Source organism: Oncorhynchus mykiss, chromosome 26, assembly GCF_057628025.1.
Source record: "Oncorhynchus mykiss isolate SJ-2025 chromosome 26, ASM5762802v1, whole genome shotgun sequence".
NCBI lineage: Eukaryota > Metazoa > Chordata > Actinopteri > Salmoniformes > Salmonidae > Oncorhynchus > Oncorhynchus mykiss.
The window spans coordinates 35,415,173-35,441,886 of NC_143047.1; the positions used below are offsets into that span (position 1 = coordinate 35,415,173).

The following is a 26,714-nucleotide window of genomic DNA, read 5'->3' on the forward strand; positions in this document are numbered from 1 at the left end:
CACAGACCATGAAGTGATATAACACCAGTCTAACCACTGCACAGAGACACAGACGATGACGTGATGTCTAACCACTGCACAGAGACACAGACCATGAAGTGATATAACACCAGTCTAACCACTGCACAGAGACACAGACCATGAAGTGATATAACACCAGTCTAACCACTGCACAGAGACACAGACCATGAAGTGATATAACACCAGTCTAACCACTGCACAGAGACACAGACCATGAAGTGATGTCTAACCACTGCACAGAGACACAGACCATGAAGTGATATAACACCAGTCTAACCACTGCACAGAGACACAGACCATGAAGTGATATAACACCAGTCTAACCACTGCACAGAGACGCAGACCATGAAGTGATATAACACCAGTCTAACCACTGCACAGAGACACAGACCATGAAGTGATATAACACCAGTCTAACCACTGCACAGAGACACAGGCCATGAAGTGATATAACACCAGTCTAACCACTGCACAGAGACACAGACCATGAAGTGATATAACACCAGTCTAACCACTGCACAGAGACACAGACCATGAAGTGATATAACACCAGTCTAACCACTGCACAGAGACACAGACCATGAAGTGATATAACACCAGTCAAACCACTGCACAGAGACACAGACCATGAAGTGATATAACACCAGTCTAACCACTGCACAGAGACACAGACCATGAAGTGATATAACACCAGTCTAACCACTGCACAGAGACACAGACCATGAAGTGATATAACACCAGTCTAACCACTGCACAGAGACACAGACCATGAAGTGATATAACACCAGTCTAACCACTGCACAGAGACACAGACCATGAAGTGATGTCTAACCACTGCACAGAGACACAGACCATGAAGTGATATAACACCAGTCTAACCACTGCACAGAGACACAGACCATGAAGTGATATAACACCAGTCTAACCACTGCACAGAGACACAGACCATGAAGTGATATAACACCAGTCTAACCACTGCACAGAGACACAGACCATGAAGTGATATAACACCAGTCTAACCACTGCACAGAGACACAGACCATGAAGTGATATAACACCAGTCTAACCACTGCACAGAGACACAGACCATGAAGTGATATAACACCAGTCTAACCACCGCACAGAGACACAGACCATGAAGTGATATAACACCAGTCTAACCACTGCACAGAGACACAGACCATGAAGTGATATAACACCAGTCTAACCACTGCACAGAGACACAGACCATGAAGTGATATAACACCAGTCTAACCACTGCACAGAGACACAGACCATGAAGTGATACAACACCAGTCTAACCACTGCACAGAGACACAGACCATGAAGTGATATAACACCAGTCTAACCACTGCACAGAGACACAGACCATGAAGTGATATAACACCAGTCTAACCACTGCACAGAGACACAGACCATGAAGTGATATAACACCAGTCTAACCACTGCACAGAGACACAGACCATGAAGTGATATAACACCAGTCTAACCACTGCACAGAGACACAGACCATGAAGTGATACAACACCAGTCTAACCACTGCACAGAGACACAGACCATGAAGTGATATAACACCAGTCTAACCACTGCACAGAGACACAGACCATGAAGTGATATAACACCAGTCTAACCACTGCACAGAGACACAGACCATGAAGTGATATAACACCAGTCTAACCACTGCACAGAGACACAGGCCATGAAGTGATATAACACCAGTCTAACCATTTTTCCAACAATTGTTTACAGACAGATTATTTCACTTATAATTCACTGTATCACAATTCCAGTGGGTCAGAAGTTTACATACACTAAGTTGACTGTGCCTTTAAAAAGCTTGGAAAATTCCAGAAAATGATGTCATGGCTTTTGAAGCTTCTGATAGGCTAATTGACATAATTTCAGTCAATAGGAGGTTTACCTGTGGATGTATTTCAAGGCCTACCTTCAAACTCAGTGCCTCTTTGCTTGTAGGCCTGGGTAATAAACTGAGTTATGTGGTATGATGTATTGGGGGCATGTAAATTACACGTTCCTCCAAGATGGAATATTAAAGACAGGGAGATATCTAAGTTACATGTTCCTCCAAGATGGAATATTAAAGACAGGGAGATATCTAAGTTACATGTTCCTCCAAGATGGAATATTAAAGACAGGGAGATATCTAAGTTACATGTTCCTCCAAGATGGAATATTAAAGACAGGGAGATATCTAAGTTACATGTTCCTCCAAGATGGAATATTAAAGACAGGGAGATATCTAAGTTACGTGGACGTATGCGCACACACACGCGCACAGACTGCTACTCGCACGTGCTCACCCACACACACATCTATAGATGCATGCACACACACAGAGCATTGAGGAGTGGCCTGGCTGTGTCCCACTGTGATGACCTCACACACAGAGCATTGAGGAGCGACTGTGTCCCACTGTGATGACCTCACACACAGAGCATTGGGGAGCGATTGTGTCCCACTGTGATGACCTCACACACAGAGCATTGGGGAGCGACTGTGTCCCACTGTGATGACCTCACACACAGAGCATTGAGGAGCGACTGTGTCCCACTGTGATGACCTCACACACAGAGCATTGAGGAGCGACTGTGTCCCACTGTGATGACCTCACACACTCTCACAAGTGAGAAACACAGCAGCAGTCGTTCCACTTCATTTCCTCTCTCCTCTCTACAGACAGACACCTACTGAGCCAGACAGACACACAGGGAGACAAATACTGTCTGGTGCACTAACACACTGCATGACACCCTGTAGGGGGATGATTTCAGAGCTATGAGTTCTCTCTCTGTGTGTGTGTGTGTGTGTGTGTGTGTGTGTGTGTGTGTGTGTATATGAGTGGGGGGTCTCTCCACATTAAACAGAAGTGGATTGATAAGCTCTACAATATATCCCCTAGCATAACTCATATCCTGCTGCTGAGAGAGATGACCATAAACACACTCCTCAGCACACGGAACCTTGACAGTTTATCGCCGTAAATAATGAGGGAGGGAGGAACGATTAGTCAGACGAGCGGAGGGATGATTGTTTGTTTATAGAATGGAAACAAATCGGTAAATGACTGACAAAGTAAACAAACACAACAATAAAGGGAAATGACTAAACACACAACGACAGAGGAAATGAGAAGTGCTGGGAAACAGATCGGCTGTAATTCACTTCTATTTCTTAATATCTCTCCTCACCTCTGTCTCTGCACCAAGACTAGCCCGGAGGAGAGAGAGAGAGACAGAAGGACAAAGGGAGAGTATGTGTGTTAGAAGGATAGAGGACTAGTCCATTAGTGTAATGATTGTCCATTAAAAGCTCATCAGATGGTCATGGATAGACCAGACACCCATTCCCCCCAGCTGAGAGAGATTAAGAAAAAGACAGGAGAGAGAGAAAGAGGGAGGAGAGAGAAAGAGGGAGGAGAGAGAAAGAGGGAGGAGAGAGAAAGAGAGAGGACAAAGAAATAGGGAGAGAGAGACAGATAGGATAGAGAGACAGAGAGGACAGAGGAGAGAGAGACACAGATCTATGATGCCCTGAGATGTGCCACTACTACTAATACATTCTAATACACTATTTAAATGCACAAGCTAGATGTTCTGCCCCAACAGTAAAGTATAGCCTGGACAGATTCTGGACGACTGAGGGGGAGAGATTTATGAAAGTGCTGCCGTCTGTTCTACTCCATTTTTAATGTCTCATATGTAACGACAGCAACATCTGTCATCAAAAACACAGCTTTCCCCCTGTAGCTGCTGAATATCTGCTGTGGATTCCATTCCTCTTGGTTGGACTGCAAGGCAACCCCAGCACATAGTACGTTTAGCTTTGACCTTTAACCTCTACCCTAGTCCAACGGAGATAGTCAGTGCACAGCCCACATGGAGAGGTTTAGGTATGTTACCAGGTTTCCTTTGTGGAGATGGTACATTGCTAAAACATGACCTCACTTTACATAACATATCCCAAAAGACAAGGATGTACACTGTACTGTCAACACTTCACTTCTAAAATCACCCTAAAGGATATGTTCACAATGTTTTCACATTCCTGTGTGTGTGTCTGTGTGTGTGTGTGTGTGTGTTAAACGTGCTGTGTGTGTGTGTGTTAAACGTGCTGTGTGTGTGTGTGTGTGTTAAACGTGCTGTGTGTGTGTGTTTTAAACGTGCTGTGTGTGTGTTAAACGTACTGTGTGTGTGTGTGTGTGTGTGTTAAACGTGCTGTGTGTGTGTTAAACGTACTGTGTGTGTGTGTGTGTGTGTTAAACGTGGAGTGTGTGTGTGTTAAACGTGCTGTGTGTGTGTGTGTTAAACGTGCTGTGTGTGTGTGTGTGTTAAACGTGCTGTGTGTGTGTGTGTGTTAAACGTGCTGTGTGTGTGTGTGTGTGTTAAACGTGCTGTGTGTGTGGATGTTAAATATACGTAAAGTAGATTCAGCCAGTGAAGTGTTAAGAGGAGAGAAACATGCCACATTAATGAAGACCCACTGCTGTCCCACAGGGATGTTAGAATGTCAGACAGAATGTTAAGAGGTAAGTTGGTATGTCACTATAGCAGAGCATAGACAGTCTGATGATACGGACCGACACCTGACAAGTAGAAAACACACACACACACACACACACACACACACACACACACACACACACACACACACACACACGTTCAGCCAAGCAGACACAGGCTATGAGGACAAGAACAGACATTTCCAATTCCTACTATTTTCAGGCTTTTTCAAGAGAACACTGTGAAAGCCTCAACATGAACCCAAGCGGCCAATCATGAAAGAAACAGACTGTCCCAGGCGTTGAATTCAACTCCTCAGAGAAGTGCTTGGCAGGAACAAAGACTGCACCAAAACCTGTAGGTTAGGACCCGGGTTTGTAGGTTAGGACCCAGGTTTGTAGGTTAGGACCCAGGTTTGTAGGTTAGGACCCGGGTTTGTAGGTTAGGACCCAGGTTTGTAGGTTAGGACCCAGGTTTGTAGGTTAGGACCCAGGTTTGTAGGTTAGGGCCCAGGTTTGTAGGTTAGGACCCAGGTTTGTAGGTTAGGGCCCAGGTTTGTAGGTTAGCGCCCAGGTTTGTAGGTTAGGACCCAGGTTTGTAGGTTAGGACCCAGGTTTGTAGGTTAGGACCCAGGTTTGTAGGTTAGGGCCCAGGTTTGTAGGTTAGAACCCAGGTTTGTAGGTTAGGGCCCAGGTTTGTAGGTTAGGACCCAGGTTTGTAGGTTAGGGCCCAGGTTTGTAGGTTAGGACCCAGGTTTGTAGGTTAGGACCCAGGTTTGTAGGTTAGGACCCAGGTTTGTAGGTTAGGACCCAGGTTTGTAGGTTAGGACCCAGGTTTGTAGGTTAGGGCCCAGGTTTGTAGGTTAGGGCCCAGGTTTGTAGGTTAGGACCCAGGTTTGTAGGTTAGGACCCAGGTTTGTAGGTTAGGACCCAGGTTTGGTTAAGTAACTTTCCCCAAATTCCCAAGGTTTCCAGAAATCCCGATTGGAAGGTTCCCAGAATCAAGAGGGAATGAGCAGGAAATCCAGGAATCGTACAACCAGGATTTCTGGAAAACTTGGGAATGTACGGAATATTTTGCAAACCTAGCAGGGTATAAACAGTACGTATGTACAGTATATAAACAGTATATATATATAAACAGTATTTAAAAAGTTTGGGGTCACTTAGAAATATATTTGTTTTTGAAAGAAAAGCCATTTTTTGTGTCCATTAAAATAACATCAAATTGATCAGAAATACAGTGTAGACATTGTTAATGTTGTAAATGACTATTGTAGCTGGAAACGGCTGATTTTTAATGGAATATCTACATAGGTATACAGAGGCCCATTATCAGCAACCATCACTCCTGTGTTCCAATGGCACGTTGTGTTAGCTAATCCAAGTTTATCATTTTAAAAGGCTAATTGATCATTAGAAAACCCTTGCAATTGTGTTAGCACAGCTGAAAACTGTTGTTCTGATTAAAGAAGCAATAAAACTGGCCTTCTTTAGACAAGTTGAGTATCTGGAGCATCAGCATTAGTGGGTTCAATTACAGGCTCAAAATGGCCAGAAACAAAGAAATTTCTTCTGAAACTCATCAGCCTATTATTGTTCTGTGGAATTATGGCTATTCCATGTGAGAAATTGCCAAAGAACTGAAGATCTCGTACAACACTGTGTACTACTCCCTTCACAGAAGAGTGCAAACTGTCCCACAGAGGAGTGGGAGGCCCCGGTGCACAACTGAGCAAGAGGACAAGTACATTAGTGTGTCTTGCTGAGAAACAGACGCCTCACAAGTTCTCAACTGGCAGCTTCATTAACTAGTACCCACAAAACACTAGTCTCAACGTCAACAGTGAAGAGGCGACTCTGGGATGCTGCCCTTCTAGGCAGAGTTCCTCTGTCCAGTCTCAACGTCAACAGTGAAGAGGCGACTCTGGGATGCTGCCCTTCTAGGCAGAGTTCCTCTGTCCAGTGTCAACGTCAACAGTGAAGAGGCGACTCTGGGATGCTGCCCTTCTAGGCAGAGTTCCTCTGTCCAGTCTCAACGTCAACAGTGAAGAGGCGACTCTGGGATGCTGCCCTTCTAGGCAGAGTTCCTCTGTCCAGTGTCAACGTCAACAGTGAAGAGGCGACTCTGGGATGCTGCCCTTCTAGGCAGAGTTCCTCTGTCTAGTGTCTGTGTTCTTTTGCTCATCTTAATCTTTTATTTTTATTGGCCAGTCTGAGATATGGCTTTTTCTTTGCAACTCTGCCTAAAAGGCCAGCATCCCAGTATGAAAGGCCAGCATCCCAGAGTATGTACACACACACACCCTTTGATGTTATCACTGAGCAAACATGATTGGATAAATCCTGGAAGAGAATGAGACAAAAATCTTTTTGATGGAATGCTTTGCTGTGATTGGCTGGTGCTTACCGAACGCCGTGCTCCGGTTGGCCAGTCCAGAGTAGGCATTGCCGCTGGGCGATGAGGTGGCAGGGGAGGACAGGGGGCTATAGGAAGATGGGTCTCCTTGGTAACTGTGGCCGGAGCCTATCCCAAACGGACTGGACTGGGCCTTAGTGGACTGGATGAAGAGAGAGAGAAGGAAAAAGAGTTGAGTGTGTGTGTTGTACTAGACTAGCAGAGAGACGTGTGTGTTGTACTAGACTAGCAGAGAGACTTGTGTTGTACTAGACTAGCAGAGAGACTTGTGTTTTACTAGACTAGCAGAGAGACGTGTGTGTTGTACTAGACTAGCAGAGAGACGTGTGTGTTGTACTAGACTAGCAGAGAGACGTGTGTGTTTTACTAGACTAGCAGAGAGATGTGTGTGTTTTACTAGACTAGCAGAGAGATGTGTGTGTTTTACTAGACTAGCAGAGAGACGTGTGTGTTTTACTAGACTAGCAGAGACGTGTGTGTTTTACTAGACTAGCAGAGACGTGTGTGTGTTTTACTAGACTAGCAGAGAGATGTGTGTGTTTTACTAGACTAGCAGAGAGATGTGTGTGTTTTACTAGACTAGCAGAGAGACGTGTGTGTTTTACTAGACTAGCAGAGAGACGTGTGTGTTGTACTAGACTAGCAGAGAGATGTGTGTGTTTTACTAGACTAGCAGAGAGATGTGTGTGTTGTACTAGACTAGCAGAGAGATGTGTGTGTTTTACTAGACTAGCAGAGAGATGTGTGTGTTTTACTAGACTAGCAGAGACGTGTGTGTTTTACTAGACTAGCAGAGAGACGTGTGTGTTTTACTAGACTAGCAGAGAGATGTGTGTGTTTTACTAGACTAGCAGAGAGATGTGTGTGTTTTACTAGACTAGCAGAGAGATGTGTGTGTTTTACTAGACTAGCAGAGACGTGTGTGTTTTACTAGACTAGCAGAGAGACGTGTGTGTTTTACTAGACTAGCAGAGAGATGTGTGTGTTTTACTAGACTAGCAGAGAGATGTGTGTGTTTTACTAGACTAGCAGAGACGTGTGTGTTTTACTAGACTAGCAGAGAGACGTGTGTGTTGTACTAGACTAGCAGAGAGATGTGTGTGTTGTACTAGACTAGCAGAGAGATGTGTGTGTTTTACTAGACTAGCAGAGAGACGTGTGTGTTTTACTAGACTAGCAGAGAGATGTGTGTGTTGAACTAGACTAGCAGAGACGTGTGTGTTTTACTAGACTAGCAGAGACGTGTGTGTTGTACTAGACTAGCAGAGAGATGTGTGTGTTTTACTAGACTAGCAGAGACGTGTGTGTTTTACTAGACTAGCAGAGAGACGTGTGTGTTGTACTAGACTAGCAGAGAGATGTGTGTGTTGTACTAGACTAGCAGAGAGATGTGTGTGTTTTACTAGACTAGCAGAGAGACGTGTGTGTTTTACTAGACTAGCAGAGAGATGTGTGTGTTGAACTAGACTAGCAGAGACGTGTGTGTTTTACTAGACTAGCAGAGACGTGTGTGTTGTACTAGACTAGCAGAGAGAAGTGTGTGTTTTACTAGACTAGCAGAGAGATGTGTGTGTTGTACTAGACTAGCAGAGAGATGTGTGTGTTTTACTAGACTAGCAGAGAGATGTGTGTGTTTTACTAGACTAGCAGAGACGTGTGTGTTGTACTAGACTAGCAGAGAGATGTGTGTGTTTTACTAGACTAGCAGAGAGATGTGTGTGTTTTACTAGACTAGCAGAGAGATGTGTGTGTTTTACTAGACTAGCAGAGACGTGTGTGTTTTACTAGACTAGCAGAGAGACGTGTGTGTTTTACTAGACTAGCAGAGAGATGTGTGTGTTTTACTAGACTAGCAGAGAGATGTGTGTGTTTTACTAGACTAGCAGAGACGTGTGTGTTTTACTAGACTAGCAGAGAGACGTGTGTGTTGTACTAGACTAGCAGAGAGATGTGTGTGTTGTACTAGACTAGCAGAGAGATGTGTGTGTTTTACTAGACTAGCAGAGAGACGTGTGTGTTTTACTAGACTAGCAGAGAGATGTGTGTGTTGAACTAGACTAGCAGAGACGTGTGTGTTTTACTAGACTAGCAGAGACGTGTGTGTTGTACTAGACTAGCAGAGAGATGTGTGTGTTTTACTAGACTAGCAGAGACGTGTGTGTTTTACTAGACTAGCAGAGAGACGTGTGTGTTGTACTAGACTAGCAGAGAGATGTGTGTGTTGTACTAGACTAGCAGAGAGATGTGTGTGTTTTACTAGACTAGCAGAGAGACGTGTGTGTTTTACTAGACTAGCAGAGAGATGTGTGTGTTGAACTAGACTAGCAGAGACGTGTGTGTTTTACTAGACTAGCAGAGACGTGTGTGTTGTACTAGACTAGCAGAGAGATGTGTGTGTTTTACTAGACTAGCAGAGAGATGTGTGTGTTGTACTAGACTAGCAGAGAGATGTGTGTGTTTTACTAGACTAGCAGAGAGATGTGTGTGTTTTACTAGACTAGCAGAGACGTGTGTGTTGTACTAGACTAGCAGAGAGATGTGTGTGTTTTACTAGACTAGCAGAGAGATGTGTGTGTTTTACTAGACTAGCAGAGACGTGTGTGTTGTACTAGACTAGCAGAGAGATGTGTGTGTTTTACTAGACTAGCAGAGACGTGTGTGTTTTACTAGACTAGCAGAGAGACGTGTGTGTTTTACTAGACTAGCAGAGAGATGTGTGTGTTTTACTAGACTAGCAGAGACGTGTGTGTTTTACTAGACTAGCAGAGAGACGTGTGTGTTGTACTAGACTAGCAGAGAGACGTGTGTGTTGTACTAGACTAGCAGAGACGTGTGTGTTTTACTAGACTAGCAGAGACGTGTGTGTTGTACTAGACTAGCAGAGAGATGTGTGTGTTTTACTAGACTAGCAGAGAGATGTGTGTGTTTTACTAGACTAGCAGAGAGATGTGTGTGTTTTACTAGACTAGCAGAGAGATGTGTGTGTTATACTAGACTAGCAGAGAGACGTGTGTGTTGTACTAGAATAGCAGAGAGATGTGTGTGTTTTACTAGACTAGCAGAGAGACGTGTGTGTTTTACTAGACTAGCAGAGAGATGTGTGTGTTTTACTAGACTAGCAGAGACGTGTGTGTTGTACTAGACTAGCAGAGACGTGTGTGTTTTACTAGACTAGCAGAGACGTGTGTGTTGTACTAGACTAGCAGAGACGTGTGTGTTTTACTAGACTAGCAGAGACGTGTGTGTTTTACTAGACTAGCAGAGACGTGTGTGTTGTACTAGACTAGCAGAGACGTGTGTGTTGTACTAGACTAGCAGAGACGTGTGTGTTTTACTAGACTAGCAGAGACGTGTGTGTTGTACTAGACTAGCAGAGACGTGTGTGTTTTACTAGACTAGCAGAGACGTGTGTGTGTTTTACTAGACTAGCAGAGAGATGTGTGTGTTTTACTAGACTAGCAGAGAGATGTGTGTGTTTTACTAGACTAGCAGAGAGACGTGTGTGTTGTACTAGACTAGCAGAGAGATGTGTGTGTTTTACTAGACTAGCAGAGAGATGTGTGTGTTTTACTAGACTAGCAGAGAGATGTGTGTGTTTTACTAGACTAGCAGAGAGATGTGTGTGTTTTACTAGACTAGCAGAGACGTGTGTGTTTTACTAGACTAGCAGAGAGATGTGTGTGTTTTACTAGACTAGCAGAGAGATGTGTGTGTTTTACTAGACTAGCAGAGACGTGTGTGTTTTACTAGACTAGCAGAGAGATGTGTGTGTTTTACTAGACTAGCAGAGACGTGTGTGTGTTTTACTAGACTAACAGAGAGATGTGTGTGTTTTACTAGACTAGCAGAGAGATGTGTGTGTTTTACTAGACTAGCAGAGAGATGTGTGTGTTGTACTAGACTAGCAGAGAGACGTGTGTGTTTTACTAGACTAGCAGAGAGACGTGTGTGTTGTACTAGACTAGCAGAGACGTGTGTGTTTTACTAGACTAGCAGAGAGACGTGTGTGTTTTACTAGACTAGCAGAGAGATGTGTGTGTTTTACTAGACTAGCAGAGACGTGTGTGTTTTACTAGACTAGCAGAGAGACGTGTGTGTTTTACTAGACTAGCAGAGAGATGTGTGTGTTTTACTAGACTAGCAGAGACGTGTGTGTTTTACTAGACTAGCAGAGAGACGTGTGTGTTGTACTAGACTAGCAGAGAGATGTGTGTGTTTTACTAGACTAGCAGAGAGATGTGTGTGTTGTACTAGACTAGCAGAGAGATGTGTGTGTTTTACTAGACTAGCAGAGAGATGTGTGTGTTTTACTAGACTAGCAGAGACGTGTGTGTTTTACTAGACTAGCAGAGAGACGTGTGTGTTTTACTAGACTAGCAGAGAGATGTGTGTGTTTTACTAGACTAGCAGAGAGATGTGTGTGTTTTACTAGACTAGCAGAGAGATGTGTGTGTTTTACTAGACTAGCAGAGACGTGTGTGTTTTACTAGACTAGCAGAGAGACGTGTGTGTTTTACTAGACTAGCAGAGAGATGTGTGTGTTTTACTAGACTAGCAGAGAGATGTGTGTGTTTTACTAGACTAGCAGAGACGTGTGTGTTTTACTAGACTAGCAGAGAGACGTGTGTGTTGTACTAGACTAGCAGAGAGATGTGTGTGTTGTACTAGACTAGCAGAGAGATGTGTGTGTTTTACTAGACTAGCAGAGAGACGTGTGTGTTTTACTAGACTAGCAGAGAGATGTGTGTGTTGAACTAGACTAGCAGAGACGTGTGTGTTTTACTAGACTAGCAGAGACGTGTGTGTTGTACTAGACTAGCAGAGAGATGTGTGTGTTTTACTAGACTAGCAGAGAGATGTGTGTGTTTTACTAGACTAGCAGAGAGATGTGTGTGTTTTACTAGACTAGCAGAGAGATGTGTGTGTTTTACTAGACTAGCAGAGACGTGTGTGTTGTACTAGACTAGCAGAGAGATGTGTGTGTTTTACTAGACTAGCAGAGACGTGTGTGTTTTACTAGACTAGCAGAGAGATGTGTGTGTTTTACTAGACTAGCAGAGACGTGTGTGTTTTACTAGACTAGCAGAGAGACGTGTGTGTTTTACTAGACTAGCAGAGAGATGTGTGTGTTTTACTAGACTAGCAGAGACGTGTGTGTTTTACTAGACTAGCAGAGAGACGTGTGTGTTGTACTAGACTAGCAGAGAGACGTGTGTGTTGTACTAGACTAGCAGAGACGTGTGTGTTTTACTAGACTAGCAGAGACGTGTGTGTTGTACTAGACTAGCAGAGAGATGTGTGTGTTTTACTAGACTAGCAGAGAGATGTGTGTGTTTTACTAGACTAGCAGAGAGATGTGTGTGTTTTACTAGACTAGCAGAGAGATGTGTGTGTTTTACTAGACTAGCAGAGACGTGTGTGTTGTACTAGACTAGCAGAGAGATGTGTGTGTTTTACTAGACTAGCAGAGAGACGTGTGTGTTTTACTAGACTAGCAGAGAGATGTGTGTGTTTTACTAGACTAGCAGAGACGTGTGTGTTTTACTAGACTAGCAGAGAGACGTGTGTGTTGTACTAGACTAGCAGAGAGACGTGTGTGTTGTACTAGACTAGCAGAGACGTGTGTGTTTTACTAGACTAGCAGAGACGTGTGTGTTGTACTAGACTAGCAGAGAGATGTGTGTGTTTTACTAGACTAGCAGAGAGATGTGTGTGTTTTACTAGACTAGCAGAGAGATGTGTGTGTTTTACTAGACTAGCAGAGAGATGTGTGTGTTTTACTAGACTAGCAGAGAGATGTGTGTGTTATACTAGACTAGCAGAGAGACGTGTGTGTTGTACTAGAATAGCAGAGAGATGTGTGTGTTTTACTAGACTAGCAGAGAGACGTGTGTGTTTTACTAGACTAGCAGAGAGATGTGTGTGTTTTACTAGACTAGCAGAGACGTGTGTGTTGTACTAGACTAGCAGAGACGTGTGTGTTTTACTAGACTAGCAGAGACGTGTGTGTTGTACTAGACTAGCAGAGACGTGTGTGTTTTACTAGACTAGCAGAGACGTGTGTGTTTTACTAGACTAGCAGAGACGTGTGTGTTGTACTAGACTAGCAGAGACGTGTGTGTTGTACTAGACTAGCAGAGACGTGTGTGTTTTACTAGACTAGCAGAGACGTGTGTGTTGTACTAGACTAGCAGAGACGTGTGTGTTTTACTAGACTAGCAGAGACGTGTGTGTGTTTTACTAGACTAGCAGAGAGATGTGTGTGTTTTACTAGACTAGCAGAGACGTGTGTGTTTTACTAGACTAGCAGAGAGATGTGTGTGTTGTACTAGACTAGCAGAGAGATGTGTGTGTTGTACTAGACTAGCAGAGACGTGTGTGTGTTTTACTAGACTAGCAGAGAGATGTGTGTGTTTTACTAGACTAGCAGAGAGATGTGTGTGTTTTACTAGACTAGCAGAGAGACGTGTGTGTTGTACTAGACTAGCAGAGAGATGTGTGTGTTTTACTAGACTAGCAGAGAGATGTGTGTGTTTTACTAGACTAGCAGAGAGATGTGTGTGTTTTACTAGACTAGCAGAGAGATGTGTGTGTTTTACTAGACTAGCAGAGACGTGTGTGTTTTACTAGACTAGCAGAGAGATGTGTGTGTTTTACTAGACTAGCAGAGAGATGTGTGTGTTTTACTAGACTAGCAGAGACGTGTGTGTTTTACTAGACTAGCAGAGAGATGTGTGTGTTTTACTAGACTAGCAGAGACGTGTGTGTTTTACTAGACTAGCAGAGAGATGTGTGTGTTTTACTAGACTAGCAGAGAGATGTGTGTGTTTTACTAGACTAGCAGAGAGATGTGTGTGTTGTACTAGACTAGCAGAGAGACGTGTGTGTTTTACTAGACTAGCAGAGAGACGTGTGTGTTGTACTAGACTAGCAGAGACGTGTGTGTTTTACTAGACTAGCAGAGAGACGTGTGTGTTTTACTAGACTAGCAGAGAGATGTGTGTGTTGTACTAGACTAGCAGAGAGACGTGTGTGTTGTACTAGACTAGCAGAGAGATGTGTGTGTTTTACTAGACTAGCAGAGAGATGTGTGTGTTTTACTAGACTAGCAGAGAGACGTGTGTGTTGTACTAGACTAGCAGAGAGATGTGTGTGTTTTACTAGACTAGCAGAGAGATGTGTGTGTTTTACTAGACTAGCAGAGACGTGTGTGTTTTACTAGACTAGCAGAGACGTGTGTGTTGTACTAGACTAGCAGAGAGATGTGTGTGTTTTACTAGACTAGCAGAGAGACGTGTGTGTTTTACTAGACTAGCAGAGAGACGTGTGTGTTTTACTAGACTAGCAGAGAGATGTGTGTGTTTTACTAGACTAGCAGAGAGATGTGTGTGTTTTACTAGACTAGCAGAGAGATGTGTGTGTTTTACTAGACTAGCAGAGAGATGTGTGTGTTTTACTAGACTAGCAGAGAGATGTGTGTGTTTTACTAGACTAGCAGAGAGACGTGTGTGTTGTACTAGACTAGCAGAGACGTGTGTGTTGTACTAGACTAGCAGAGACGTGTGTGTTGTACTAGACTAGCAGAGAGATGTGTGTGTTGTACTAGACTAGCAGAGAGACGTGTGTGTTTTACTAGACTAGCAGAGAGACGTGTGTGTTGTACTAGACTAGCAGAGAGACTTGTGTTTTACTAGACTAGCAGAGAGACGTGTGTGTTGTACTAGACTAGCAGAGAGATGTGTGTGTTGTACTAGACTAGCAGAGAGATGTGTGTGTTGTACTAGACTAGCAGAGAGACTAGCAGAGAGACGTGTGTGTTTTACTAGACTAGCAGAGAGACGTGTGTGTTTTACTAGACTAGCAGAGAGACGTGTGTGTTGTACTAGACTAGCAGAGAGATGTGTGTGTTTTACTAGACTAGCAGAGAGATGTGTGTGTTTTACTAGACTAGCAGAGAGACGTGTGTGTTTTACTAGACTAGCAGAGAGACGTGTGTGTGTGTGTTACTGGTGTAGGTTGAGAAGACAAATGAGCCTGCTAAACACCATATGCTCAACACACTCCCCTTAGCACGCATGTCGTGTGGTCCGATATGCAGATCAGAGAAAACACACCCCCACACACACACACACACACACACACACACACACCATTACCAGGCTCTGCTGATGAGATTCACTGAAGCGAGGAGAAAGAGAGAATCTGCATAGCGACCACTGAAACGCATCTCATTAGAAATGCTAATGATGCTATTGGCTAGCAGTAGAGGATTCCTGTTGTCAACCAAAGCAGAGGTGCCTACATTCTGTAGTAGCTATGGGAGTCCGTGTGTGATCAGTGTGTCGTCTGCCTGACTAGAAAACACCTACAACACCTAGGCATTAGATCTGGAATGGAACCAAGTCTGGAGTGATTCTATAGATATTTATACAGTTTCAGATTTCTGGATTCTGTCTGACTCTACTCACAACACAAATCATCTCTGCTACATGTTCAGGTCTGTGTGTTTTACCTGGCCTGAGAAGGTAGGGTCTGTTGTTAGTCCTGTGTGTGAGAGACCTGGCCTGAGAAGGTAGGGTCTGTTGTTAGTCCTGTGTGTAAGATACCTGGCCTGAGAAGGTAGGGTCTGTTGTTAGTCCTGTGTGTGTTTTACCTGGCCTGAGAAGGTAGGGTCTGTTGTTAGTCCTGTGTGTGAGAGACCTGGCCTGAGAAGGTAGGGTCTGTTGTTAGTCCTGTGTGTGAGAGACCTGGCCTGAGAAGGTAGGGTCTGTTGTTAGTCCTGTGTGTGTTTTACCTGGCCTGAGAAGGTAGGGTCTGTTGTTAGTCCTGTGTGTGTTTTACCTGGCCTGAGAAGGTAGGGTCTGTTGTTAGTCCTGTGTGTGAGAGACCTGGCCTGAGAAGGTAGGGTCTGTTGTTAGTCCTGTGTGTAAGAGACCTGGCCTGAGAAGGTAGGGTCTGTTGTTAGTCCTGTGTGTGAGAGACCTGGCCTGAGAAGGTAGAGTCTGTTGTTAGTCCTGTGTGTGTTTTACCTGGCCTGAGAAGGTAGGGTCTGTTGTTAGTCTTATGTGTGAGAGACCTGGCCTGAGAAGGTAGGGTCTGTTGTTAGTCCTGTGTGTGTTTTACCTGGCCTGAGAAGGTAGGGTCTGTTGTTAGTCCTGTGTGTGAGAGACCTGGCCTGAGAAGGTAGGGTCTGTTGTTAGTCCTGTGTGTGAGAGACCTGGCCTGAGAAGGTAGGGTCTGTTGTTAGTCCTGTGTGTGAGAGACCTGGCCTGAGAAGGTAGGGTCTGTTGTTAGTCCTGTGTGTGTTTTACCTGGCCTGAGAAGATAGGGTCTGTTGTTAGTCCTGTGTGTGAGAGACCTGGCCTGAGAAGGTAGGGTCTGTTGTTAGTCCTGTGTGTGTTTTACCTGGCCTGAGAAGGTAGGGTCTGTTGTTAGTCCTGTGTGTGTTTTACCTGGCCTGAGAAGGTATGGTCTGTTGTTAGTCCTGTGTGTGTTTTACCTGGCCTGAGAAGGTAGGGTCTGTTGTTAGTCCTGTGTGTGAGAGACCTGGCCTGAGAAGGTAGGGTCTGTTGTTAGTCCTGTGTGTGTTTTACCTGGCCTGAGAAGGTATAGTCTGTTGTTAGTCCTGTGTGTGAGAGACCTGGCCTGAGAAGGTAGGGTCTCTTGTTAGTACTGTGTGTGTTTTACCTGGCCTGAGAAGGTAGGGTCTGTTGTCAGTCTTGTGTGTGAGAGACCTGGCCTGAGAAGGTAGGGTCTGTTGTTAGTCCTGTGTGTGAGAGACCTGGCCTGAGAAGGTAGGGTCTGTTGTTAGTCCTGTGTGTGTTTTACCTGGCCTTAGAAGGTATGGTCTGTTGTTAGTCCTGTGTGAGAGAGACCTGGCCTGAGAAGGTAGGGTCTGTTGTTAGTCCTGTGTGTGAGAGACCTGGCCTGAGAAGGTAGGGTCTGTTGTTAGTCCTGTGTGTGAGAGACCTGGCCTGAGAAGGTAGGGTCTGTTGTTAGTCCTGTGTGTAAGAGACCTGGCCTGAGAAGGTAGGGTCTGTTGTTAGTCCTGTGTGTGAGAGACCTGGCCTGAGAAGGTAGGGTCTGTTGTTAGTCCTGTGTGAGAGAGACCTGGCCTGAGAAGGTAGGGTCTGTTGTTAGTCCTGTGTGTGTTTTACCTGGCCTGAGAAGGTAGAGTCTGTTGTTAGTCCTGTGTGTGTTTTACCTGGCCTGAGAAGGTAGGGTCTGTTGTTAGTCCTGTGTGTAAGATACCTGGCCTGAGAAGGTAGGGTCTGTTGTTAGTCCTGTGTGTGTTTTACCTGGCCTGAGAAGGTAGGGTCTGTTGTTAGTCCTGTGTGTGAGAGACCTGGCCTGAGAAGGTAGGGTCTGTTGTTAGTCCTGTGTGTGAGAGACCTGGCCTGAGAAGGTAGAGTATGTTGTTAGTCCTGTGTGTGTGTGTGTGTGTGTGTGTGTGTGTGTGTGTGTGTGTGTGTGTGTGTGTGTGTGTGTGTGTACCTGGCCAGAGAACGGGGGTCTGTTGCCAGTCCAGGCCACCTGTCCTGGGTTGAGCTGTCTGGAGATCTGAGCTAGGTTCTGATTGGACGATCCCGACGGCTGGATATCGTTCACCCCCGGGACATGGATCACTGAGGAGCTGTGTAAAACACAGACAGACAGACAGACAGACAGACAGCATTCCAAGTAAATGTGTGACATGAGAGCCTTTATATAGACCCCATGCAGACGGTCATATTTAGTTTATACTTTAACAACACATTTAACTGTTCACATCTGTCAACTCTAGTCTGCTCAGTTGTTTAACCATCACCTGAGGCCCTGTCTTCCCCCACGGCTTTCAACTTTAAAACACGCACGCTAATGTGCATGCATGCACGTACACACAGACCCACACACAACCCACAGAGACCCACACAGACCCAAAGAGAGGTGTACCTGAAGCTCTTGGCAGAGTGTCCTGGCTGGAAGGGAGAGTTCTGGGAGTAGAGCTGCTGACCTCCCGCTGTAGACGAAGGAACCATCATCTTCTTCTCACCAGCTGGAACCACACAATACACGCACCGTTTACAGAGATATATAGAGGGAGAGACACAATACACACACCATTTATAGAGATATATAGAGGGAGAGACACAATACACACACCGTTTATAGAGAGAGATATATAGAGGGAGAGACACAATACACACACCGTTTATAGAGAGAGATATATAGAGGGAGAGACACAATACACACACCGTTTATAGAGAGAGAGAGATATAGAGGGAGAGACACAATACACACACCATTTATAGAGAGAGATATATAGAGGGAGAGACAATACACACACCGTTTATAGAGAGAGATATATAGAGGGAGAGACACAATACACACACCGTTTATAGAGAGAGATACAGTGCCTTGCGAAAGTATTCGGCCCCCTTGAACTTTGCAACCTTTTGCCACATTTCAGGCTTCAAACATAAAGATATAAAACTGTATTTTTTTGTGAAGAATCAACAACAAGTGGGACACAATCATGAAGTGGAACGACATTTATTGGATATATCAAACTTTTTTAACAAATCAAAAACTGAAAAATTGGGCGTGCAAAATTATTCAGCCCCTTAAATTAATACTTTGTAGCGCCACCTTTTGCTGCGATTACAGCTGTAAGTCGCTTGGGGTATGTCTCTATCAGTTCTGCACATCGAGAGACTGAAATTTTTTCCCATTCCTCCTTGCAAAACAGCTCGAGCTCAGTGAGGTTGGATGGAGAGCATTTGTGAACAGCAGTTTTCAGTTCTTTCCACAGATTCTCGATTGGATTCAGGTCTGGACTTTGACTTGGCCATTCTAACACCTGGATATGTTTTTTTTTTAACCATTCCATTGTAGATTTTGCTTTATGTTTTGGATCATTGTCTTGTTGGAAGACAAATCTCCGTCCCAGTCTCAGGTCTTTTGCAGACTCCATCAGGTTTTCTTCCAGAATGGTCCTGTATTTGGCTCCATCCATCTTCCCATCAATTTTAACCATCTTCCCTGTCCCTGCTGAAGAAAAGCAGGCCCAAACCATGATGCTGCCACCACCATGTTTGACAGTGGGGATGGTGTGTTCAAGGTGATGAGCTGTGTTGCTTTTACGCCAAACATAACGTCTTGCATTGTTGCCAAAAATTTCAATTTTGGTTTCATCTGACCAGAGCACCTTCTTCCACATGTTTGGTGTGTCTCCCAGGTGGCTTGTGGCAAACTTTAAACAACACTTTTTATGGATATCTTTAAGAAATGGCTTTCTTCTTGCCACTCTTCCATAAAGGCCAGATTTGTGCAATATACGACTGACTGATTGTTGTCCTATGGACAGAGTCTCCCACCTCAGCTGTAGATCTCTGCAGTTCATCCAGAGTGATCATGGGCCTCTTGGCTGCATCTCTGATCAGTCTTCTCCTTGTATGAGCTGAAAGTTTAGAGGGACGGCCAGGTCTTGGTAGATTTGCAGTGGTCTGATACTCGTTCCATTTCAATCAGTGCTCCTTGGGATGTTTAAAACTTGGGAAATCTTTTTGTATCAAAATCCGGCTTTAAACATCTTCACAACAGTATCTCGGACCTGCCTGGTGTGTTCCTTGTTCTTCATGATGCTCTCTGCGCTTTTAACGGACCTCTGAGACTATCACAGTGCAGGTGCATTTATACGGAGACTTGATTACACACAGGTGGATTGTATTTATCATCATTAGTCATTTAGGTCAACATTGGATCATTCAGAGATCCTCACTGAACTTCTGGAGAGAGTTTGCTGCACTGAAAGTAAAGGGGCTGAATAATTTTGCACGCCCAATTTTTCAGTTTTTGATTTGTTAAAAAAGTTTGAAATATCCAATAAATGTCGTTCCACTTCATGATTGTGTCCCACTTGTTGTTGATTCTTCACAAAAAAATACAGTTTTATATCTTTATGTTTGAAGACTGAAATGTGGCAAAAGGTCCCAAAGTTCAAGGGGGCCGAATACTTTCGCAAGGCACTGTATATAGAGGGAGAGACACAATACACACACCATTTATAGAGAGAGATATATAGAGGGAGAGACAATACACACACCGTTTATAGAGAGAGATATATAGAGGGAGAGACACAATACACACACCGTTTATAGAGAGAGATACATAGTGGGAGAGACAGACATTCAGATAAATATATTTAGAAAGAGTGACATTTAGAAAGAGGTAGAGACATACAGAGAGAAAGAAAAGCAGAGAGACATAGAGAGAGAGAGAGGGAGAGACAGAGAGAGAGGGAGAGAAACAGAGAGGGGGAGACAGAGAGAGAGGAGACAGACAGAGAGAGAGGGAGAGAGAGAGAGATAGGGAGAGAGAGAGAGAGAGAGAGAGAGAGAGAGAGAGGGAGAGAGAGAGAGATAGGGAGAGAGAGAGAGACAGACAGAGAGGAAAAAAGAGAGATGAAGGGAGACAGAGAGGGAGAGACAGACAGAGATAGGGAGGGAGAGAGACAAACAGAAACATTCAGAGAGAGGGAGAAAGAGCTAAAAAAAACACCACAGTCAGAGAGAGGGAGGGAATAGAGAGGGAGAGAGAGCGAGAGAAAGTTCAGTTCTGATTGAGTTGTGTGGAGGTTGTTTTACATTTCTCCCCTGGATGAAAGACCACCATCACAACCAACCGTCTACCATGGGCCTTTCAACACACACTGGCTGACTAACACTTATCTAAATACACACACACACACACACACACACACACACACACACACACACACACACACACACACACACACACACACACACGAGTAGAGGTGAGAAAATAACTAGATGTCGTACAGCCAGAGATGCCGGAGTACATGTCAGCAAAGCGTGGGTCTCTCTCCTGTGAGAACATGGTGTCCGCCTTGTCAGTGTTCTTGCCCGCCTCGTGAACCCCTCCTCCCACACTGGGAACGGGCACCTGGAGGGAGACAGGAGGGAAGGATCACTTCATTTAGTAATACTAACTTTATTTATACAAGGGTGTGAGTATATCCCCCTTGCAGATGTACAGTCAACAGCTAGAAAGAGAGGAGGGAAGGACCTCTTCACTTAATGAAACCCTAGAAACTGATGTACAGTCAACAGCTAGAAAGAGAGGAGGGAAGGACCTCTTCACTTAATGAAACCCTAGAAACTGATGTACAGTCAACAGCTAGAAAGAGAGGAGGGAAGGACCTCTTCACTTAATGAAACCCTAGAAACTGATGTACAGTCAACAGCTAGAAAGAGAGTGGGGAATGACCTCTTCACTTAATGAAACACTAGAAAGTATTTATACAGCAGGATTTGGATCAATTCCATTTGAATTCAGTCAGTTGAGGAGCTAAACTGAAATTCTAATTTCAATGTTTTTTCCCCCTCAGACAATCATTGAGGAATAATTCCATTTCTGTTTACTTCCTGAGTTGACTAAATTAAAATGGAATTGACCCCAAGCCTGTTATCCAGTTGAGCCTCTTAAATGTCCAATGCAGCCATTTTTCAATTAAAAATTGTCATAAAGAAACAAAAATAGCTTCTTAGCAAAGAGCAATTTCTGTGAGAGGAAAACGGAAAACTAGCTGTTATTGGCAGAGAGGTTTGGAACTCTTTCTTATTGGTCTATTAACTAATTGACCACCTGGTGATGTCACCAGGCAGACCAAAATTCCATCCCACCAAAAACAGGCTGTAATTTCAGGCGGTCTTTTCAAATAGCTCTTAACCTAAAAAAGGGCATTATCATAATATTCACAATTTCACAGTATTATTCCAACATCATAGTATGTAAATATATATAAAACAGAGGAAAATCACATTTTTGACTGCACTGGGCCTTTAATGATATACAATCAACAGCTTCAGAAGCTGTCTAGCATGAAAAGCCAGGGGTATGGACAGGTAAGTAAGCTACACTGGGTACAGTGGGTATAGGGAAGACACAATGTTATATGTTGTATTATCAACAGGCAGCTACAGGGGTCCTGTGGGGTACCTGTGATAGGTCGTAGGCTGTCAGGCCGTCTCTCTGATGGACCTCCAGCTCTGCCTGCTGCTGCTGTTGGAGCTGCCTGGAGAACACACACAATGACAACACATTAATACACATTAACACAATACCATCACTTTGATATGTTTCCTCTTTAGATTGTATTATTAGTAACAGATGGTCAAGTTAGTGATACACAATAGCAAAACACCAGCATCCGAACGTACCAGCAAGATACCACACCTGGCACCCTAACGGCTGTAGAACAAATCAGAACATTGACCGACTGGAAAAACCTAAGGGACCTTTGTGAATGTACTATTAAATACAGACTACAAGCTGGTCTGTCCATCTGTGCTGAATGACTATAGGGGGTAACAGACTGCTCTCTCCTCTCCATCCCTTTCTGTCTTTATCATTCCCTTGTTTTCTCTCTTTCCCTTGCTCTAGTTCTCTCTCCCTACTCACAGCTGTCCAGGCTCTGCCTCTTAACAAGGAGCAGATTCTAACTGTGTCTTCTATACACTGGGAAACAACAGATTCTAACTGTCTTCTATACACTGTGAAACAACAGATTCTAACTGTGTCTTCTATACACTGGGAAACAACAGATTCTAACTGTCTTCTATACACTGGGAAACAACAGATTCTAACTGTGTCTTCTATACACTGGGAAACAACAGATTCTAACTGTCTTCTATACACTGGGAAACAACAGATTCTAACTGTCTTCTATACACTGGGAAACAACAGATTCTAACTGTCTTCTATACACTGTGAAACAACAGATTCTAACTGTGTCTTCTATACACTGTGAAACAACAGATTCTAACTGTGTCTTCTATACACTGTGAAACAACAGATTCTAACTGTCTTCTATACACTGGGAAACAACAGATTCTAACTGTGTCTTCTATACACTGGGAAACAACAGATTCTAACTGTCTTCTATACACTGTGAAACAACAGATTCTAACTGTCTTCTATACACTGAGAAACAACAGATTATAACTGTCTTCTATACACTGGGAAACAACAGATTCTAACTGTCTTCTATACACTGGGAAACAACAGATTCTAACTGTGTCTTCTATACACTGTGAAACAACAGATTCTAACTGTCTTCTATACACTGGGAAACAACAGATTCTAACTGTGTCTTCTATACACTGAGAAACAACAGATTCTAACTGTGTCTTCTATACACTGGGAAACAACAGATTCTAACTGTGTCTTCTATACACTGGGAAACAACAGATTCTAACTGTGTCTTCTATACACTGGGAAACAACAGATTCTAACTGTGTCTTCTATACACTGTGAAACAACAGATTCTAACTGTCTTCTATACACTGGGAAACAACAGATTCTAACTGTCTTCTATACACTGAGAAACAACAGATTCTAACTGTGTCTTCTATACACTGTGAAACAACAGATTCTAACTGTGTCTTCTATACACTGTGAAACAACAGATTCTAACTGTGTCTTCTATACACTGTGAAACAACAGATTCTAACTGTCTTCTATACACTGTGAAACAACAGATTCTAACTGTGTCTTCTATACACTGTGAAACAACAGATTCTAACTGTGTCTTCTATACACTGTGAAACAACAGATTCTAACTGTCTTCTATACACTGTGAAACAACAGATTCTAACTGTGTCTTCTATACACTGGGAAACAACAGATTCTAACTGTGTCTTCTATACACTGTGAAACAACAGATTCTAACTGTGTCTTCTATACACTGGGAAACAACAGATTCTAACTGTGTCTTCTATACACTGGGAAACAACAGATTCTAACTGTGTCTTCTATACACTGTGAAACAACAGATTCTAACTGTGTCTTCTATACACTGGGAAACAACAGATTCTAACTGTCTTCTATACACTGTGAAACAACAGATTCTAACTGTCTTCTATACACTGGGAAACAACAGATTCTAACTGTGTCTTCTATACACTGGGAAACAACAGATTCTAACTGTGTCTTCTATACACTGTGAAACAACAGATTCTAACTGTGTCTTCTATACACTGTGAAACAACAGATTCTAACTGTGTCTTCTATACACTGGGAAACAACGGATTCTAACCGTGTCTTCTATACACTGGGAAACAACAGATTCTAACTGTGTCTTCTATACACTGGGAAACAACAGATTCTAACTGTGTCTTCTATACACTGGGAAACAACAGATTCTAACTGTGTCTTCTATACACTGTGAAACAACAGATTCTAACTGTCTTCTATACACTGTGAAACAACAGATTCTAACTGTGTCTTCTATACACTGGGAAACAACACATTCTAACTGTCTTCTATACACTGGGAAACAACAGATTCTAACTGTGTCTTCTATACACTGTGAAACAACAGATTCTAACTGTGTCTTCTATACACTGGGAAACAACAAATTCTGTGTCTTCTATACACTGTGAAACAACAGATTCTAACTGTGTCTTCTATACACTGTGAAACAACAGATTCTAACTGTGTCTTCTATACACTGGGAAACAACAGATTCTAACTGTGTCTTCTATACACTGGGAAACAACAGATTCTAACTGTGTCTTCTATACACTGGGAAACAACAGATTCTAACTGTCTTCTATACACTGGGAAACAACAGATTCTAACTGTGTCTTCTATACACTGTGAAACAACAGATTCTAACTGTCTTCTATACACTGTGAAACAACAGATTCTAACTGTCTTCTATACACTGGGAAACAACAGATTCTAACTGTGTCTTCTATACACTGGGAAACAACAGATTCTAACTGTGTCTTCTATACACTGGGAAACAACAGATTCTAACTGTCTTCTATACACTGTGAAACAACAGATTCTAACTGTCTTCTATACACTGTGAAACAACAGATTCTAACTGTGTCTTCTATACACTGTGAAACAACAGATTCTAACTGTGTCTTCTATACACTGTGAAACAACAGATTCTAACTGTGTCTTCTATACACTGGGAAACAACAGATTCTAACTGTCTTCTATACACTGGGAAACAACAGATTCTAACTGTGTCTTCTATACACTGTGAAACAACAGATTCTAACTGTCTTCTATACACTGGGAAACAACAGATTCTAACTGTCTTCTATACACTGGGAAACAACAGATTCTAACTGTGTCTTCTATACACTGTGAAACAACAGATTCTAACTGTCTTCTATACACTGGGAAACAACAGATTCTAACTGTGTCTTCTATACACTGAGAAACAACAGATTCTAACTGTGTCTTCTATACACTGGGAAACAACAGATTCTAACTGTGTCTTCTATACACTGGGAAACAACAGATTCTAACTGTGTCTTCTATACACTGGGAAACAACAGATTCTAACTGTGTCTTCTATACACTGTGAAACAACAGATTCTAACTGTCTTCTATACACTGGGAAACAACAGATTCTAACTGTCTTCTATACACTGAGAAACAACAGATTCTAACTGTGTCTTCTATACACTGTGAAACAACAGATTCTAACTGTGTCTTCTATACACTGTGAAACAACAGATTCTAACTGTGTCTTCTATACACTGTGAAACAACAGATTCTAACTGTCTTCTATACACTGTGAAACAACAGATTCTAACTGTGTCTTCTATACACTGTGAAACAACAGATTCTAACTGTGTCTTCTATACACTGTGAAACAACAGATTCTAACTGTCTTCTATACACTGTGAAACAACAGATTCTAACTGTGTCTTCTATACACTGGGAAACAACAGATTCTAACTGTGTCTTCTATACACTGTGAAACAACAGATTCTAACTGTGTCTTCTATACACTGGGAAACAACAGATTCTAACTGTGTCTTCTATACACTGGGAAACAACAGATTCTAACTGTGTCTTCTATACACTGTGAAACAACAGATTCTAACTGTGTCTTCTATACACTGGGAAACAACAGATTCTAACTGTCTTCTATACACTGTGAAACAACAGATTCTAACTGTCTTCTATACACTGGGAAACAACAGATTCTAACTGTGTCTTCTATACACTGGGAAACAACAGATTCTAACTGTGTCTTCTATACACTGTGAAACAACAGATTCTAACTGTGTCTTCTATACACTGTGAAACAACAGATTCTAACTGTGTCTTCTATACACTGGGAAACAACGGATTCTAACCGTGTCTTCTATACACTGGGAAACAACAGATTCTAACTGTGTCTTTTATACACTGGGAAACAACAGATTCTAACTGTGTCTTCTATACACTGGGAAACAACAGATTCTAACTGTGTCTTCTATACACTGTGAAACAACAGATTCTAACTGTCTTCTATACACTGTGAAACAACAGATTCTAACTGTGTCTTCTATACACTGGGAAACAACACATTCTAACTGTCTTCTATACACTGGGAAACAACAGATTCTAACTGTGTCTTCTATACACTGTGAAACAACAGATTCTAACTGTGTCTTCTATACACTGGGAAACAACAAATTCTGTGTCTTCTATACACTGGGAAACAACAGATTCTAACTGTGTCTTCTATACACTGTGAAACAACAGATTCTAACTGTCTTCTATACACTGTGAAACAACAGATTCTAACTGTCTTCTATACACTGGGAAACAACAGATTCTAACTGTGTCTTCTATACACTGGGAAACAACAGATTCTAACTGTGTCTTCTATACACTGGGAAACAACAGATTCTAACTGTCTTCTATACACTGTGAAACAACAGATTCTAACTGTCTTCT

At 43.0% G+C, this 26,714-nt stretch overlaps 1 protein-coding gene across 8 annotated transcripts in view; it reads right to left on the reverse strand.

Annotated features, from left to right (window-relative positions):
* LOC110506172 (aryl hydrocarbon receptor nuclear translocator 2) overlaps nucleotides 1-26,714 on the reverse strand; it is a 142,549-nt gene that overhangs the window by 12,535 nt on the left and 103,300 nt on the right. For all 8 annotated transcript variants that reach the window (XM_090222863.1, XM_090222861.1, XM_090222862.1 and 5 more), the window contains 5 exons: nucleotides 21,960-22,035; nucleotides 20,780-20,903; nucleotides 17,892-17,994; nucleotides 17,454-17,592; nucleotides 6,951-7,101 (listed from right to left, as the gene is read on the reverse strand). In XM_090222863.1, coding sequence (XP_090078989.1) covers nucleotides 6,951-7,101; nucleotides 17,454-17,592; nucleotides 17,892-17,994; nucleotides 20,780-20,903; nucleotides 21,960-22,035 — 593 coding nt within the window. The remainder of the gene's footprint in view (nucleotides 1-6,950; nucleotides 7,102-17,453; nucleotides 17,593-17,891; nucleotides 17,995-20,779; nucleotides 20,904-21,959; nucleotides 22,036-26,714) is intronic.